The 18,045-nt window shown below is 42.4% G+C and overlaps 2 protein-coding genes across 8 annotated transcripts in view; one reads left to right on the top strand and one right to left on the bottom strand.

Annotated features, from left to right (window-relative positions):
* The window catches only part of RALGPS1 (Ral GEF with PH domain and SH3 binding motif 1), a 92,541-nt gene that overhangs the window by 38,050 nt on the left and 36,446 nt on the right, over positions 1 to 18,045 (top strand). The gene's annotated exons all lie outside the window — the stretch shown is intronic.
* On the bottom strand, positions 549 to 13,887 carry ANGPTL2 (angiopoietin like 2). 3 transcript variants are annotated; one of them, XM_083375005.1, is made up of 6 exons: positions 13,225 to 13,887; positions 7,060 to 7,891; positions 3,872 to 4,065; positions 3,218 to 3,488; positions 2,646 to 2,873; positions 549 to 566 (listed from the first exon to the last, which is right to left on the bottom strand). In XM_083375005.1, the coding sequence occupies exons 2-5, from the start codon at positions 7,856 to 7,858 to the stop codon at positions 2,674 to 2,676; spliced, it is 1,464 nt and encodes a 487-aa protein (XP_083231131.1). In that variant the 5' UTR covers positions 7,859 to 7,891; positions 13,225 to 13,887; the 3' UTR covers positions 549 to 566; positions 2,646 to 2,673. The 3 variants fall into 3 exon arrangements, with proteins under 3 accessions (XP_083231131.1, XP_083231130.1, XP_083231132.1); XM_083375004.1 differs by lacking the exon at positions 549 to 566 and having other exon boundaries at positions 1,314 to 2,873; XM_083375006.1 differs by lacking the exons at positions 549 to 566; positions 13,225 to 13,887 and adding an exon at positions 10,734 to 11,151 and having other exon boundaries at positions 1,314 to 2,873.

The raw sequence follows: 18,045 nt of genomic DNA on the forward strand, positions 1-18,045 counted from the left end.
AGGGTTTAAGAAGAAGGGAAGATACAGGACAAAAGGCAGAAGCATTTCTTTTCCCACGGATGTATTCTTTACCTCAGCTTCTCCATGTCTTCTATTTGACCTTGACAAAACTCAAGACTTTGAGTTTACCTTTCACCTCTCGCCTGAGCACCTGGTTAACATTTTGTTCCCGGTTTCCCATAATCTTTTTTTTTTTAAAAAAAACACACCACGGTCTTCCCTCAATCGCACTGCAACGTCTTTATTTCAAACACGCCCAAGATTCCGAGTGTTCATCCTTTAGAAAGCCCGTGACACATTTCAGGTCTTCCCTTGTTGCGACAGGATCTGCTAACAGACATGGCCTGCAGATGTACAGTATGCCAGAAACGCAACAATGCTCCGCCGCTTCTTTCATTTTCGAGGGCTTGTTTGTTTGTCTTTGCGAACTTTGCTTTTGATATCGTTTTTCACTTAAAAGTTGGCCAGGTGCCTCCTCCAGTTATTTGAAAAGCTGAAGAGGTAAATAAATCGGTTTCCAAGAATCACAGTTCAAGCCAGTAGTTGCTTCAGTTTGGGATGGCAGGCTTTGGAAAAAATGAACCGGTCTGGAATTAATGAAGTAGTAGTCACATCAAAGGATCCCTCCCCCTTTTAAGGGGTCTTTTCTGCCTTCAGTTTTTACAGTTGGAAGACACAAAAGGGCGGAGAAGCGCTTGACTTTCGTCAAGATTACAAGGTTCACGTTTAGTTGAGTGCAGCACAAATTGTGTGGTTTTAAGGAAGCAGCAATCTCTGGGCATTTTTTTAAAATGATGCCAGAAGCTTTTTTAACACCACTAGATTGATAGATAGATTGATAGATTGATAGATAGATAGATAGATAGATAGATAGATAGATAGATAGATAGATAGATAGATAGATAGATAGATGATAGATAGAATGGATAGTTGGATGGATGGATGGATAGTTGGATGGATGGATGGATAGTTGAATGGATAGATGGATGAGATAGATGGATGAGATAGATGGATAGATAGATGGATAGATAGATAGATAGATAGATAGATACAGACAGACAGACAGACAGACAGACAGACAGACAGACAGACAGACAACCATTGTTATTCCATTGATTAAATAATAATGGTAATTATCCATCTCTATCATCTATATCTATCATCTTATCTGTCATCTATCATCTATCAATCTATATCATCTGACATCTATCATATCTATTCATCCATCCATCCATCCATCCGTCTCTATAGATCTATTTGTCTGTTTTTCTCTCTCTGTCTCATAATAAAATAATGCATGTTTATATCCAAGTAGCATTTGTTGCTTTTATTACTCATTTGGAGCATTACAGGGTAATCTGATGATATATTAAAATTCCTACTTTCATCTATGTACAAGACAGGCTACCTCATTCCAAAATGTTAATGCACATCGTCCATCAGGAATGAAATAATGAGGTAATAATAACAGTTTTAAAACTTTATGCTTTCCACTGTTCCTAGGAAGTAACGTCTTAAAACAATAAATTTTTGGTGTTTACCTCAGCAGAGTACTAGAATGCAGAAGTTCAAGTTTCTACAATGGACATTACAGATGGATTTGCATAATTCTCTTTTAATATGTGCATTTGTCCATTATAGCAAAATACAGCGAGTGTATCATATATCCCTCCAAAGAGTTACAGTCTAATGGCTAATTAAATGAGTTCTGTTCCAGGAGCTATTATTGGCCTTCAATTTAAGGAAGCAGTAAACTTTTAACCCTTTTCTTTTGTTTTTAACGATACCAGAATCTTTTTCACCAGCAGCCCTCCCAAGTTTTTATTCCATTGTCTAGGAAACTCTGCAAGTTGCATGACTGCTCTTTTTATTAGAGAGTGGAGAGTCTTCAAGGGCAACTTAGCTCAGAATCCAGAATTGTCATTTATATTATGAAAACATTTCTACGGTTGATAAAAGTCAGATCTAAGTTATTCCCAAAAGTCTAGGGAGGGAAAAAAAACACATTGATACTGCTGAGATAATTGGAAAAAATAATAATACAAGTTTAGTCAACGTTTGGAGAACGGCCAACGCGTTAAGGAGGAAGAGCAAAGAATTGTTTGCATAAACCACTCGAAATAGTTCATTGCGAAGTTGTGACACTGCCTGCCATCCAGGCAGAGGTGGAAGAACTCCCGACTTGGCATTCCCTTTGCGCAAGACACAGTGGTAGACACAGGCGCCAAGTCTCTGCCACGGATTAAATTAAGAACCGTCCCTTTTAACAGCCTAAGATACCCGCACGGGCTACATAGCTTCAAAGGATATAATTTCCTGTGTCAAATGGCTCTATTATTTATTGTGCAGTTTTGAATATGTGCAGGATTGGAGAGTATAGATAACATAAGTATGTCGATGGCAGGGCGGCTTTCCTTACGCTCTCCGTTTATCTACGGTCCGTGTCATCTGAAAGCGATGGGTGAGTTTCTTTTTTTTCCCTTTTTTCCCACACAAAGAGCGATGACAAACCCCCCCCTTCCCAAAAAAGCTGCTTGTTTTGGTTCTAGGTTGATTCTGGAATAGGACAGCATCCAGGTCTCCTTGTCTAGCAGTCGGTGGTACAATATCTCACATTCTTTGTTGCTGCGTTCCGGAAAACCCACCTAAACAATTGAGAGGACGCTGTCTCCTTCAGTGGAAGGTGTTGGGGTTCGGCCTGATCATCATCACCACTTTTTTCAGGGAGTAGGAGCCCCCCCGGAATTCTGCCCAATAAACGCCATCTTGATAGCGACTCCGGTAGTGGCCTCCTCGGTACCAGACGCCATTGAGGTTGGAGTGTGCGCAGGCATTGTACCACCAGCCCCCTTTCTGATAGTGGGCGCAGTTGCCTGAAACGGAAATAAAAGACACCCCGTTTTGAACGGATGGATTTCTCTTACTCTGGCTTTTCAACCAGGTGTACTTTTCCCCTTGCGTCCGTTCTGCTGAATCAAGCCCAGCTCAGAAAACTTGGAAATAGAGACAAGGACTAATTCTATTCTATTCTATTCTATTCTGTTCTGTTCTGTTCTGTTCTATTCTATTCTATTCTATTCTATTCTATTCTATTCTATTCTATTCTATTCTATTCTATTCTATTCTATTCCTTATTCTATTATTCTATTCCTTATTCTATTCCATTCCAGATAGTTTCAATGCACATTCTCCCAGAATTCAGTGCAGATTTTTGTACCTGTGTATACATCGTGGTCTCTATCCAGTGTGGTGAATTGTTTTCCGTTGTGCCATGTAAAGGAATCTCCCGCATTGCCATTGTATCGGCCCAGTCGCAGCTTGTAGAATTCACTTTCCGGTTCCAGACGGAAGCTGGCATATTCCGCGAAAACTTTCCGTCCCGACCAGTCCTCCATGGTTATCAACAACTTGTAGTTTCCTTGGTTTGTCAGCCAGTAAATGTTTTCCAGCCCCAGCCAATACTCTCCATCGATGTTACCAAACCCTTGCTACATGAAAAAAAGAGAGCAATGAATTATCCTCTTATTACTGATTTTGCCTCTGTCAACACCTTAAGCATTATGGTATTAGGTACAAAAGATCAGGACTATACATTATGTTGCAGCACAGAAGTTTTATTCAAGCCTACCACCTACACAAGAATCTAGTCAACTAACTATCAACACTAAACTGGCATTAGATAAGAGTCAATAATAAAACTCAAGAGAGATTGGATTTGGATCGTTTGTGGCAACGTAAGGATTCTAAGCTGATAGCACGTTTAACTCCACCTCCCAGCTCTGCCTGCTCTTCTCTTACATCTGGTGTTCTTTCACTATGAGAAGCAGACCTACAAAATCGAATGCTGAAAGACACCATTATTTGGCCTGACCTTATACGTTTCCCAATTCCTGAAGAAATTGACTGAGCCATCCAAACGCCTTTGAATTACTGTCCAGCCACCGGGATCTTGCCTCTGATCACACCAGACTTGCATCAATCGGTTTGTGTTTTCAGGCTTGACAAGATATATGGAACTGGTCCCGTGGCCATCTTCTAAAGCTTGTAAACAGTCTCGCCAAGGACCTGGTGGAATATAAGAGACACCATATTTCTTTCTTGTAAAGTGCCCGGTCTCAATTCTAGACAGAGTCAAATACGTTTTCTGGCTGATTCTTGTTTCATGAGAACTAAACTTCATTTTACCTTACTAAATTCTGGCATGCTGGTCTCTAAACGTAGACATACAGTCTTGTATTTTATTGTACCCACAACCAGTCGTTCCACAGGTTAATTGTTCTAATTGTCAGGAAGTTTCTCCTTAATTCCAGGTTGCTTCTCTCCTTGATTAGTTTCCATCCATTGTTTCTTGTCTTGCCTGCTGGTTTCTTGGAAAAATAGTTTGATCGCCCTCTTCTCTGTGGCAGCCCCTCAAATACTGGAAGATTGCTATATGTCACCTCAAGTCCTTCTCTTTGTTAGACTAGGCCAGGGGTAGGCAACCTCGGCTCTTTTATGACTCATGGACTTCAACTCCCAGAATTCCTGAGCCAGCTTGGCTGGCTCAGGAATTCTGGGAGTTGAAGTCCATGAGTCATAAAAGAGCCGAGGTTGCCTACCCCTGGACTAGGCGTACCCAATTTCTGCAACCGTTCTTCATCTGTTTTAGCCTTCAGTCCCTAATCATCTTAGTTGCTCTTCTCTGCGCTCTTAACAACCAAGCTCAGAGAGCACCAAAGACCCCACAAACATAATTTTACTGTATATTAAAAAAAAACCCAAAACAACATGCAACGATTAACCTTCTTAAAAATGTTTCCGAGACGTGTTTTGCTAGCAGTGTAGAAAAGCTGCATTGACGCCGGCTAATTTTACTGTACAGTCAGATGAAGTGTGCAAACATATTTCCTATTTCCTCCTCCCATCGTCCCTCTGTAGAGACCCATTGAGTTGATTTTGGCTCCCGTTGTTGCAATTGACAGTTAAACGGCTTGGCCAAAAACAGCATTGGAATAAGAATTGGCGTAAGACAGTGGTCCCCAACCTTCATGGCTTGGCAGCCCGGAGAGGGGAGGGGGGGGGATAGAGGGGAATCAGCCCACCATATGTGCAAATTGAGCTGGGCACGTGTGCACAGGCCTGCCACTTGTGCAAGTTAAGCTGTGTGCATGCGTACCGGCCCGCCAACGGCGCAAGTCGAGCTGCACAAGTTCACACTGGCCCACCGCTTGCACGGCCCGGGGGTTGGGGACCCTTGCCGTAAGGCCCGCTCTTGTTCAGAAAGGGAATCTGTTTATGTTTTTGCTCCAAATCTGCTGGTTTCTTATATTTAACTTTTAATCATTTCCCTGTGTGTTTGTGTTAGCTTTATAGACCTTGGTGACAGCTTCAGTGTAAAAAGTCTTCTACTTACGTTCAGATAAATATCCACTTTTTGTTTTTGGAACTTTAGAAGAAAGGCTATAACTGGCTGGCCAACTAGGAGACCTTCGAATCTTCCCTTTTCTTAAACAATTAGCTTTTGTGTTTGTGTGTGTGTGTTGTTTGTGTGTCTGTCCTTCTGCACATGCTTAAGTTACACCTTGTACATAATAAGCTGCGCACCACGGGCAGAAGGCTGCACATAACAAACATCTTTTTTTAAAAAAGCAAAACAAAACATCATTTCATATATTAATCGTATCTGACTAGATCTGGCAACTGGAGCTGTGGAATCCCTTCTCAGGTCCCGAAGTATTTCTTAAAGACAGAGTTTTCCATCCTTAAAAAAAAAAAAACCAGGGGAGAACTGAACTCTTTTTCAGTCCGAAAAAGTTAATTTGTCCTGCTGGTTGAACAAATCGCAAATCAAAGCATGCTTTTTTTTTTTTTAACTCTCCGGAGAGTTTCCCTAATTAAGAAAAAAAAGGCTGTTGATGATTTCATGTAGAAGTTTTGTTTGACTAAGAGTCCTGTTCTCTTTCATCGTCTTTTTAAAAGTGTCTTAGGTGGGGGAGGGGGAAAAAGGGGGGCTTTTAATAGTTGTTTTTTAAGAACTCCACCTCTTTTAAGAATTCTCTCGCATGAGCTTCTCCCACTGTGAATCCCACTTGCCATTCCTTTGGGCTTATTAATTTAATTGTTCAGATGCAATAAAGAGAGCTTGTTTATTTTTCTGAACTGTAATAACCCTTGCTCCTTCCCCCTGACAAGCCCCGTGCAGATTTACTTTTCCCAGATTTAAAAAACTTATGGCCAAACAGCCGATGAAACTATCAGACGGAGGGATGCGGAGGTGTGCTGTGCACGACATTAGAAGAGTAGCTGAGAGGGCTTTTTTTTTTCTTTTCTGGCTGACGAAATGTTCCCAGCGTAGCCTTTAGCTCCAAGGAAATTTTCCATAATTGAATAAAGGAAAGTACAGCGCTCCATGTATTCCCATCCAAGAGTGGGAGGTAGGCTTCCCCAAGGAGAGGCCAATTACTGCTCATGCTAAGGAGAATGGGAGGTAGACTGAAGGAGGGGAGGGGAGGGAAAGATGGAGGTAGGGAGGGAAGGAAGGAAGGAAGGAAGGAAGGAAGGAAGGAAGGAAGGAAGGAAGGAAGGAAGGAAGGACATACAGGTAATCCTCAACTTACAGCAGATGGTTTAGGGACTGTTCAAAGTTACAACAGCACTGAAAGAGGAGACTTGTGACCATTTTTCACATTTACAACCATCGCTACGTCCCCAGGGTCACCTGATCAGAATTCAGCCATGTGACAAATAACTCGTATTTATGACGGTCGCAGCCTCCCCGGGTCACACGATCCCCTTTTTGCCATTCCCCCGACCAGCAAAGTCAACAGGGAAGAAGCCAGGTTCACGTAACCGCCGCGTGATTAACAACAACCGTAGCGATTCCTTAAAAGAGAGATGGTAAAAGGGGGCGAAACTCATTTCAACAACCGTCTCGCTTAGCCACGGAAATTGTTGCCAGGGACCACCGTAACGCCAATATCCCCGCAAAACAAGCTGGCAACTAAATGATGTCGTAAGCCAAGGACTAACCTCTACCGTGTACGGTCCGTGCCCGTACTAAAAACCAATGGATTGGCGTACCTGAGGGCTTATCGGTGGACGTCGGGACGCTGGTGACGGGCGGCATGGTGGGGAGAGTCGGCGGTAGGACCTTTAAGTTCTGATCGCTCTGGATTTCGTTGGTGGAGATTTGGTTGGTGATGCGGTTGTACGTGGGTGGCTGGTAGACGCGGTTCGGGGGCGGCAGCGGCAGCACCGGCTTGACGGCCGGCATCCTTTGGCAGTGCTCCTCCAGCTGGGCGATCACGATGGACTGGTTGTTGGCGATGGTGACCAGGTGCTGGTATTTGTGCTCCAGGTCTTTGTACTTGTTGGCCAGCTGCAGCATGTCGGCCGTCTGGTTGAGGATCTTGTTCTCCAGCTGGGACAGCTCCAGCGCGTTGTCCCGTTTCCGGATGATCTCGTGCAGCAGCTGCATGTACAGCTGGGTGACGCGAGAGTTCATGTTGCGGCTTTCCTTGCGCAGGAGCTTGACCTCGTTCACGATCCCGCCGTCCACCTCCACCAGCTGCTGCAGGGTCTCTATCTGCCTCTTTTGCTTCAGGAGTTCGTGGTTGAGAAGTTCCAGCTCTTGCTTGTTCACCCTGTGGTCCAGCACGGGGTCGGGCTCTTTGGAGTTGACGCAAATGGCCCCGGTTACTTTTTGCTGGGGCACAATGAAGGTGTAAGTGCATTTGTCCTGGGCCTCGCCGGAGCGCTTGTATCTGTTTCGGTAAACGAATTCTTGCGTCTTTCCCGCCGCGCGGCTTTCGGCCTCTTCGGGCTTCTGCGCCTTGATTCCCACAGCGGCCATTAGCAGCAAGCAGACGGCCGCCTTCATTGTCCTTATTTCAGAAGGGAAGGTTTTTATTCTCTACCGTAAACACAAAACAAATGGGAGATGGTGAATATCCAGTAGCACCAGACCGAACAGAACAGAACAGAACAGTTGGAAGGGACCTTGGAGGTCCCTTGCGCAATCAAGAGACCCTTTACCATTCCAGGCAAATGGTTGTCCAATTTCCTCTTAAAAATCTCTCTCTCTCTCTCTCTCTCTCTCTCTCTCTCTCCCTCCCTCCCTCCCTCTCCCTCCCTCCCTCTCTCTCTCTCTCCCTCCCTCTCTCTCTCCCTCTCTCCCTCTCTCTCTCCCTCTCTCTCTCTCCCTCCCTCCCTCTCTCTCTCTCCCTCTCTCTCTCTCTCTCTCTCTCTCTCTCTCTCTCTCTCTCTCTCCCTCCCTCCCTCTCTCTCTCTCTCCCTCCCTCTCTCTCTCCCTCTCTCCCTCTCTCTCTCCCTCTCTCTCTCTCCCTCCCTCCCTCTCTCTCTCTCCCTCTCTCTCTCTCTCTCTCTCTCTCTCTCTCAAAAAAGGAGAATTTCTGCTCCCAAGTTGTCTTTCCAAAACTCAATGCAAATCTCTCACTCAGCTTCAGATATTAGTGAGAGCCAGTCAAGTTTCACTATGCACATTAAACGGCCTATGAACAAGTAGTCCTTGACGACAATTGAGCCCAAAATTGTATATATATTTTTTATTCCTTCAGTGGTGGCTCCAAAGACGCAAAAAAACCAAAACAGATAGAAAGTACAGGTTTGTTGAGCCTCCAGGAAAAGTAAATGACTTTCACTAAACTGAAATAGGGGAAGATTCCTGCCTGAGCAGGGGGTTGGACTAGATGACCTCCAAGGTCCCTTCCAACATTATTATTATTATTATTATTATTATTATTATTATTATTATTATTATTATTATTATTATTATTATTAATTATTATTAAGATCTGATGGGTTATAACAAAAACGGTTTCTACTCTCCTTTTATAGAGAAGCCTCTTTGCATTCAGTCATTGCTGAATTCTAAAGAGAGTATTTTTCAAATTTGGCCCCATTAAATCTAAACTCCTAGAATTCCCCTAGCCTAGCTGGCTGGCTGGGCAATTCTGGGAGTTGAAGTCCAGGCAGCTTAAGATTGCCAGGCTTGGGAAAAACACTGTGGTAGATGCTTCCAAGTGCGTTACAATCCTATCTCAGCTTCAAGCTTTGAGGGCTGCCCTTGTCAACCTCTCCAGTTCCCCATCTAATAAGACCGGATGGATGGATGGCATTTTGCGGTTAAATGCAGGAGGTCAGCTCTCCCCAAACTCTGGAGAACAGGGAGGGGAAAAGGCTTGGGCTATGGCAGAGGAAGTCCACTTTTAATGTGCAAGAGGGAACAGAGTAGCCTCCCAAGAAACCTTTCTCCCACATCCAACCAGTTAGAGACTGTATAAACAGGAAAAGGAAGCAGAGAGATCACAGCATCCTTTGCCCCAAGGAAGGAGAAATCCCTCTTTTGCTTTGCTTCAGAGAGGCGGTTGGGGTCCACTCTGAACCAGGAGCTTCATTCAACTCTTTCTTTCTTCCTTTCTTTCTTTCTTTCTTTCTTTCTTTCTTTCTTTCTTTCTTTCTTTCTTTCTTTCTTTCTCTCTCTCTTTCCTTCCTTCCTTTCTTTCTTTCTCTCTCTCTCTCTCCTTCCTTCCTTCCTTCCTTTCTTTCTTTCTTTCTTTCTTTCTTTCTTTCTTTCTTTCTTTCTTTCTTTCTCTCTCTCTCTCTCTTTCCTTCCTTCCTTCCTTCCTTCCTTCCTTCCTTCCTTTCTTTCTTTCTTTCCTTCTTTCTTTCTTTCTTTCTTTCTTTCTTTCTTTCTTTCTTTCTTTCTTTCTTTCTTTCTTTCTCCCTTCTTTCCTTCTTCATCCCATCCTTTCTTTTCCTTCACTTCCTCTTCCCCTTCTCTAGCTTTCCTTTCCTTTTTCTTTCTCTTCCCCTTTCCTTTCCCTTTATCCTTACCCTTCCTTCCTTTTCTACCTACCTACCTACCTACTGCTCTTCTTGGAGGCTTTTGAAAGGTTTTGCCAATCCTGTGTGAGAGAGCTGGCACGACAGAAAGATTTTTAGAAAACTTTTAAGCCCGCAAGCTGCCTTAACCTGCTCATACGTTTCCATGCTTCTGGTTTATTTTACTTGCTCCGTGGTTTTATATATTGTGCTGCACACATTTATGCATTAAACGTTATTTTTATTCTCCTTGTGCTCTGCCTCGATCATCCTAATGGGAAAGCCAGTTTAAACCGACTCAGAGTATATTAATAAGGCAACAGCCTTCTGCAATTTTCCTATTTACAAAAATGTCTTTTTAATCCCCTTCAGCCCTCTAGACAATTCTTCCCCTCACCTTTTTTTAACCCAAGATAATAATCTTTTCTGTAACTTTCCAAAGGGAAATCTGCCCCTTTTCTTTTATTGGGATGAGGTTGTTTTTTTGTTTTTTTTAGTGATCTCTGCCTGGGTAATTTGGCATCAAAAAATGTTTCGCAATTGCCAGACAGGATCCCAAATGGCTTCCTTAAGTCTTTTGGTTTTTTTCCAGGGCTTTGAACAAAGGCACACAGTTCTTAAAGAAACAGGAATTGCAACAGAACCCAGCAGTCAATAAATCTACTGTATAGAAACTAGAATTCCCAATTTGTGATTAATCTCCAAAGGGGGAAATAATTCCTAACATAAGGTTTTATAAGGTTATAATAAAAGGTTTTACATTAGGTTCAGGAAGTTCCAGGAAGGACTAGAAGACCTCCAGGGTCCCTTATTAGTCTATTAGTCTATGTTCTATAAATCTGATTACAAGGCGTTCTTTTCGACACAGGAGAATATGAGCGATACAGGTCCTTTTAACAAGAAGCACTTACAAAGAAGTCCCGTGTCACCTTTTAAAGCATCAGCATTCAAAACTCTTGAAGACAGCTTGAGCATTTATGGCTAACATTTGGTGCCCCTGGCAGTCTTCCAGATTTCACACTTTACAACTGGTTACACAGACTGTTCAGCCTCAACCTGAAGGTGTCATAAAACGAAAATAGAGTTGTCAGGTCTTTTTTTTTTTTTGGTCTCCAGACGCTTTTATTTATCCTGGCTGCAATCTCAAGCTGTTCTTATTAAAATTCTTGGACTCACGGTTTTGTCATTTGGGAATGTGATTTTTTAAAAGGTTACAAGGGAAAATCTTCTCCAGCAAAGAGGAATGACCTTTCCATTCAGGAAGATAAAGCACAAAGCTGAGCAGCGTGAGACGAGAAGTGTATACTGTTGGATGCACAGGCAACACAACCACACATGGTGTCCATAGTTGAGTTACAGGACTTTGGCCAAATCCTCCAGATCAGATTCCATTCGCAGTAACCCTGGACGCCGCTTGCTCTCTTGAACAATTCTCTTTCTCATTATGCTTTGGCTCTCTTTATTTAAAGCACATTCGAAAATAACGAATAACAGAATAACAGAGCTGGGAGGGACCTTGGAGGTCATCTAGTCCAACCCACTCCTCAAGCAGACAAGCTCTATGCCATTCCAGACAAATGGCTGTCCAATCTCTTCTTAAAAAAACTTCCAGCGATGGAGCACCCGCATTTTTAGCTTTTTGAAATAATCCAGAGGATAAACAAGACTACCAAGATCCCTTGGCAGCCAAAGCTTCATGTCCCAATGAATGAAAATATATAAAAGGCCTAGTTCTCCAACCATGTGGTATTTCTTCCTGGGGCGTGGGGAAATGAACCAGGGTCTGTATCTATATGTCAACATGCCACATTATAAGACATGTTTTATTTGGGGGAAGGAATGCAAGATCCCAATACTGTAAGATTTCCCGGACAGTGGGGAGAGCCCACAAGTTTCTCTGAAGTTTTAAAACTCATGTATTATACTTGCCTCCTAGTCCTGGATTCTTATCGCCTATATAAACTGATGGTGTTTGGATAACATCTTTTTAGTTTTGAGGGGGAAAAAAGATATTTTAAATGACACCTGGCTGGGGGCTTGGCGACTCTAGTGTCGATTTTGATGGAGCTGCTCTTCCATCCCACTCAGAAAGATTATATTTATTTATTTGGTTTTGATTACTTATTTATAATTTTTTATAAGCAGCTCAAGGTGGCAAACACCTTCCTGCTTCCATTTTCCCCACAGCAACAACCCTGCGAGGCGGGTTCCACTGAGAGAAAGGGAAGCTGGTCCAAAGTAACCCAGCCAGCTTCAGATGCTACCTGGCATCAGAATGGTTCAGGATGAATCCTTTGTCCTACCAATTTCTGCTTGCTGAAGATGACACTGAAGGAGAGATGCTTTGAATTTTTCCTAAGTGACTTTCAGATCTATCCTAAACCTCCCATCGCTGGGAAGTTTGTGAGCAGTCTTTGTTTCTAGACCGAACAAAAATTCCCCAGGGGGGAAAACATCATCATCATCATCATCATTATCATTAATAATAATAATAATAATAATAATAATAATAATAATAATAATAATAATAATAATAATAATAATATTTTTAAAAAGATAACTTTTCTTGGAACTTGAACTGGAATATTAGATTTGCTCTTTTTTCCCTTCAACCGTGGCCTCATTTTGTTGTCTCTTAAGCTAGCCCTGCTGAAAAGGTCTTAAACGTTTTTGCATGTGTTAGGAGCAGTCATACAGTGTTAGCCTTAAACTTCACCCTTGGCATCTCATGTTAAGACTGTTCCATAAATCATTTCCCAAATATTCAACTCTGCTTAGCTTAGACATGTATTTTGAAAGGCATGGTCACCTGTACAGACAAACACTCTGATTTTTGTTAAATGTTTTCTTAGAGGAACTTTAAGAAAAGTGTGTCAGAGGAAAGTCAAAGCCAGTTTCCTGGACTGTAAATGCAATAGTCCTTTCCAAGGAGAGACACATGTTTTAAAGTTTAGTAGCATTTAGAAAAGCAGTGCACATTTTATACATCCCACAAAGTAGAACTTCAGAGCTTCAATGTCTTAGGCTGCGTTTATAAACAGCAAAACTCATTTTACAGATCGGGTGATTCAGGACTTTGGCATTTCAAAGGCTAAAATTTATAAGCATACATTCTGAAGTTTTTTTTAAAAAAACGAAACACGAAAGCAAACCGTGCAGAAATCTTAGCATTTGAAAATTCGCCTGGATTTATTTTGCTAAAGAATTCCTCCTCAACCTCCTCCTGTAACCGTTGATGACCCCGAAGGAGAACTTCAGCTCACTGAAAGGCAGCCTTTGTTTTCTAAAGCTATCGTTCCACAGTGCAAAATATTTCAGGACCAACCTGTAACGCCCGATTATCCTGTCGAATGCAGCAGCATTATTATTTATTTAGTTATTTATTTATTTTCATATCCTTACCCTATTTCCCCCTCGGGCGTCTTTCTTCCAGCTTCAAAGTTGCATTTTGCTTGATGGTTGTTTGTTGTTGTTGTTGTTTCCCCTTTACAAATAATAATCAAGAATCCACTGCTAGGTTCATCCCTAGAAATAAGCAATATCACCGGTGCCAAATAAACATAGTCTCCGGCGAGGCGGACCGACTAAGCTTCTCCTGCAGGAAAGAAAGAAAAAAAATTCTGGCATGGGGTGCCGTGTTGGAAAGCAGCACAACACTAACAGGCTGCTGAGGGTTTGCTGACTTCCTTATTGTGGCACTTCGTGTCCCTTTAATCTGGTCGCCGGATCCATCCGTCGCCTCCCAGGCTCTCGGTAGGAGCTGAGGAACAAAAGGCTGCTTTGCTTTTTGCCAGCCTACCGGCTCTTCTTCTGCCCTTCAGGGCTTGAAGTCTCTCAGGCCGTCCTTTCCAGAGGAGCCTGCACAGCTTCCTATATAGAGGCTGCTTTTCTGGCGGAGGATGTAGACAACCCGGAGGAGGGAAGAGATGACAAGCAAGCATGCAGTGTGCAGGCACCAGTTCTGGTTGGGCAACCTCCCTTCAGACCACTACACACACCCCCTCCGCCTCCCGTCAAGTCAAAGGAGCCACACCGTCCAGGAGAGACCCCCGCAGGCCTCCTTCCAGCGGGGCTGGCTGAAGAAACGAATTTTGCCCAGTGAGGTCACAGCTCAGGAAAAAATTCAAACCGTGTCCGTAGACGCCCTCCACGGCTAGAGTTCGTCAGGGCTGAGAAACTAGAGATGATGACTTAAGGCAGGAGTTTTTTTCCCTCTACCTTCCCTCCCCCCCCCACTTTTTTTTTTTTTTGGTGCGGCTTTTGTTCAAGGCAGGATGCAGCAGTTGTGCCAGATGGAGGGTGGGTGGTGGGAGGGAGGGAAGGGGGTTATGTAAGACTTGTTTAAGGACCTGCCTCCCCAAAATCTGGGGGTGAGAGAGAGAGAGGGGTCCCTTGTTTGGCACGCTTGGCATCCGTTTCCCAGAAGGTTTGCAAAAGATGCAGCTTCCCGTTTAAATTGGAAGGTATATATATATGGAAGACAGAGAGAGGGAGGGAGGAAATATAACAGAATACCAGTTGGAAGGGACTTTGGAGGATGGATAGGTAGGTAGAGAGGTAGGTAGGATAGATAGACAGATGGATAGACAGATAGGTGGGTGGGTGGGGTGGATGGATGGATAGATAGAGAGATAGAGGTAGACAAAGACAGACAGACAGATGATAGCTACAGTGGATGAATAAAATGGATAGAGAGATGGATGGATAGATACACAGGATAGATGGATACATGGAAGAGATATTGGCACATGTGGAGATGGAAATATAAAGGTCCTTATAACGATGAGCGTTTATTACAGGCTAAGTCATTGATCCCGTGCTAGAACACGAGCTGATACAAGAAGATACTGATTGTTTGATCTTCGAACAGAAAGCAGACAGTGGGAAAACGATGCCAAATAGTTACTATTTTTTTTCTGAATAAAACCCAAGAAACTAGCGAGTTTCTGCACTTTTGGAATCAACCTGGGGGGCGGGGAGGAAATTATAGTTGAGAACGTTTGGGACATGCAGACTATGTACATAGATAAGTTCCTATGAAACAGGGCGAAGATCTTATAAGGCCATTTTTATAGATTGCTGGCCTATTTTGAAGAATGTCAGGATTAATCATGGAAGGAGAAGGTCCAGCCATTTGGGGGTAGGAAAGAGCCGTCTGCCAAGCAGATGGAATTAATTTTAAACATGCTCAGGAGTCAAATTTGTAGGGTTTACTTTCTAGTAAATCTAGCTAAGCATGGATTATTGTCACGGCGTTCCTGATCTATGGGTACCGGATTCCATCTGCAACAGAAGCTCCAGTTCGCAAGCCGCGAAGAAGATGGGACACCAGGCGAAAAACATTTTTCTTTGGTCTGTTTCGTTCAGGGTCTGCCTTGTGCCAGCTTCTCTTTCCCAAGCGCTGAGCATGAAGCAGACGTTATGCAAGCGTGTCTATTTTCTGAAATAATCTCCAATTGTTTATGTCTTAACGGTGCTGGCTGGCTAAAGGAATGTATTCAGCGATCCTCACAGAGGTAGAAACTAGAAAAAGGTTTTCAATAGCAATAGCACTTAGAGATAAGTAGGTAGGTAGGTAGGTAGGTAGGTAGATAGATAGATAGATAGATAGATAGATAGATAGATAGATAGATAGATAGATAGATAGATGATAGACAGACAGACAGACGATAGATAGATGATAGATAGATGATAGATAGATGATAGATAGATAGATAGATAGATAGATAGATGATAGACAGACAGACAGACGATAGATAGATGATAGATAGATAGATAGATAGATAGATAGATAGATAGATAGATAGATAGATAGATAGATAGATAGATGATAGATGATAGATAGAGTTTATTGTCATTTTTTACTGTGGGCACAATGGCACACACATTAAAAATGAAATCTAGTTGCTTGCTCTCAAACTGTAAACATACGTAACATACATTTAAACATACTATATACCGCTTCACAGTGCTTTACAGCCCTCTCTAAGCAGTTTTGCAGAGTCGACCTATTGCCCCCGACAATCTGGGTCCTCATTTTACCGACCTCGGAAGGATGGAAGGCTGAATCAACCTTGAGTCAGTCAGGATCGAACTGCCGGCAGCCGGCACTGAGCAGAAGTAGCTTGCAGTACCACATTCTAACCACTGGGCCACCAGGGCTCAGCAGGTGGCAGTGGTTAAACACGGAGTCAGAGAACATAGAATTATAAGGCTGGAAAGGACCTCGGAAGTCACTGCAGTTGTTAAGTTAGGACAGGGGTCAGCAACCTGAAACAGTGAAAGAGCCACTCGGAACCGGTTCCCTCACAAAAGGAAGAACTGGGAGCCGCAAAAAATGTGTGCGCATGCGCGTACATGTGCGCATGTGCAGAACAGGGTTTGACTGAAGAGTGGAGCCAAGGCGAGATATGCACCTACCCTGCATATTTGAATTGATTGGTTGAACTTTTTTAGTCCCACTTTTTTTTTGGACTACACATGGCAGAGGACTGGGAGCCGCAGGAGACGGCTGAAAGAGCCACATGCGGCTCCGGAGCCACGGGTTGCAGACCTGTGAGTTAGGAGCTCGGTTGTTAAGTGAATCTGGCTTCCCCATTGATTTTGGTCGCAAAAAGGGATCACATAATCCCAGGACACTGCAATGGTCATAAATGTGATGGTAATATATGAATAACTTATTTTAATTAGACTGAGAATTTTAAGTCTGATTTTTAAGATTTAAATGTTTAATTCTAAGCCTTTAAATTAGAGTTGGAATTAAAATGTACGTTAAATGGAACGGCTCTTAAACATTCTCCAAAGCCAAAGTTCATGTAGCACTAGTTACACTCATACCAAAGACATTCTTTTGTTCTTTCCATGATGAAATGATGGATCCAAAAAGATATATATGCCCATTCCCACCCCTCCACCCCTCCTTTATACAAAATGTCCTTTCAAGCATAATTATTGCCCTGGAAGTGACTCTGGCTTTACTGAAGTTCCTGCAGCTGTTTTGGAGCAAAACCCACAGCTAAACAAATGAGGTAAATATAAGTCACCGATGTGCAGATTAAACTACGAAAACTAATTTCAGCTTTATGTTTATATGAAGCATTCCTTTGGCATTGTCTAATTGCAAGTACGCAGGGATTATAGTGGTGACTAAGAAGCATATTAATTTTCCCAAACCTTTTAGGGATAGAAAAAAAAATTCCTCCGTGGATGAAGGTTGCTTAAGGCTGATGGAAGTCTTTGAATAGAGTACATTAATTTCTAAAAGGGTGGGGTGGAAAAATGTGAGGTTTCTTTTTTTACAGTGGTATCTAGGCACTATTGACAATAGGAGGTATGTAACCATTGGAAGAGATGAGATTACAAGCCACCCCATTTAAACCGTCCTAGTTGTGCTAAACTCAAAAGGGTGGTAGCCAGGCAGATGTTCTAAGATGTATATAAAAAAATTGTGCTTTATAAATGTGGTTGTTGGCCATTTGGGTGTGAATAAATCCAAGGAAAAGCATTTCTTATCCAGATCATTGGAAAATTGAATTCCTGACATGCGTATGGTATCAGATATGACTGCTAATATAATACGCTACTACCCCCTCTTATTGTATCATTATTATAATTAATATTATTCTGTTGCTTTGCACATACACTCAGAGCTTCTGCACCGGAGACAAAAGTATTCCTAAGACTTTTGAAAAAGCAAGAACTATTTACACAAGGAGCCGCTTTAAATGTACGAAAACGGTCTTCTGCGCTTTTTTCCTTCCTAAAGGATGTTGGTTTGTTTTAATTGGCTCCTGCTCTACATAATTCCAGTGTGGTTCATTGAAACTGGAATAACGACCATGTGGTTTCTAGAATAAATTATCTGTACCTTGAAAATAATGTTGGAAGGTAAGATCTGTTGATGTTAAGGCCATTAAAAAAATTAGCCTTTTCTTCTCTATAGAAGAAAGAGTCCCACTAGCTTAAGATGCTTGAATATGAAGCCGAAATTGGGTGAAATAACCAATACAATTCATTAAAAAGTCAGCCAGTATGAGAGAGTACCAATTTAAATATTATATGGAAAGCAAAGATGCTGAATGATCAGCATTTTCCTATATCAACTATCTGCCTTTTTAAAAAAAATTGGCACTCGAAATAGCTATAAAACTGTGGTTGCTTTAACCAAGCTCACATTTTAATGTATGTGAGAAAATGTTTGGAAATAGGAGTTAGCATTAGCAA

Source organism: Vipera ursinii (assembly GCF_947247035.1).
Source record: "Vipera ursinii genome assembly, chromosome: 16".
Taxonomy (NCBI): domain Eukaryota; kingdom Metazoa; phylum Chordata; class Lepidosauria; order Squamata; family Viperidae; genus Vipera; species Vipera ursinii.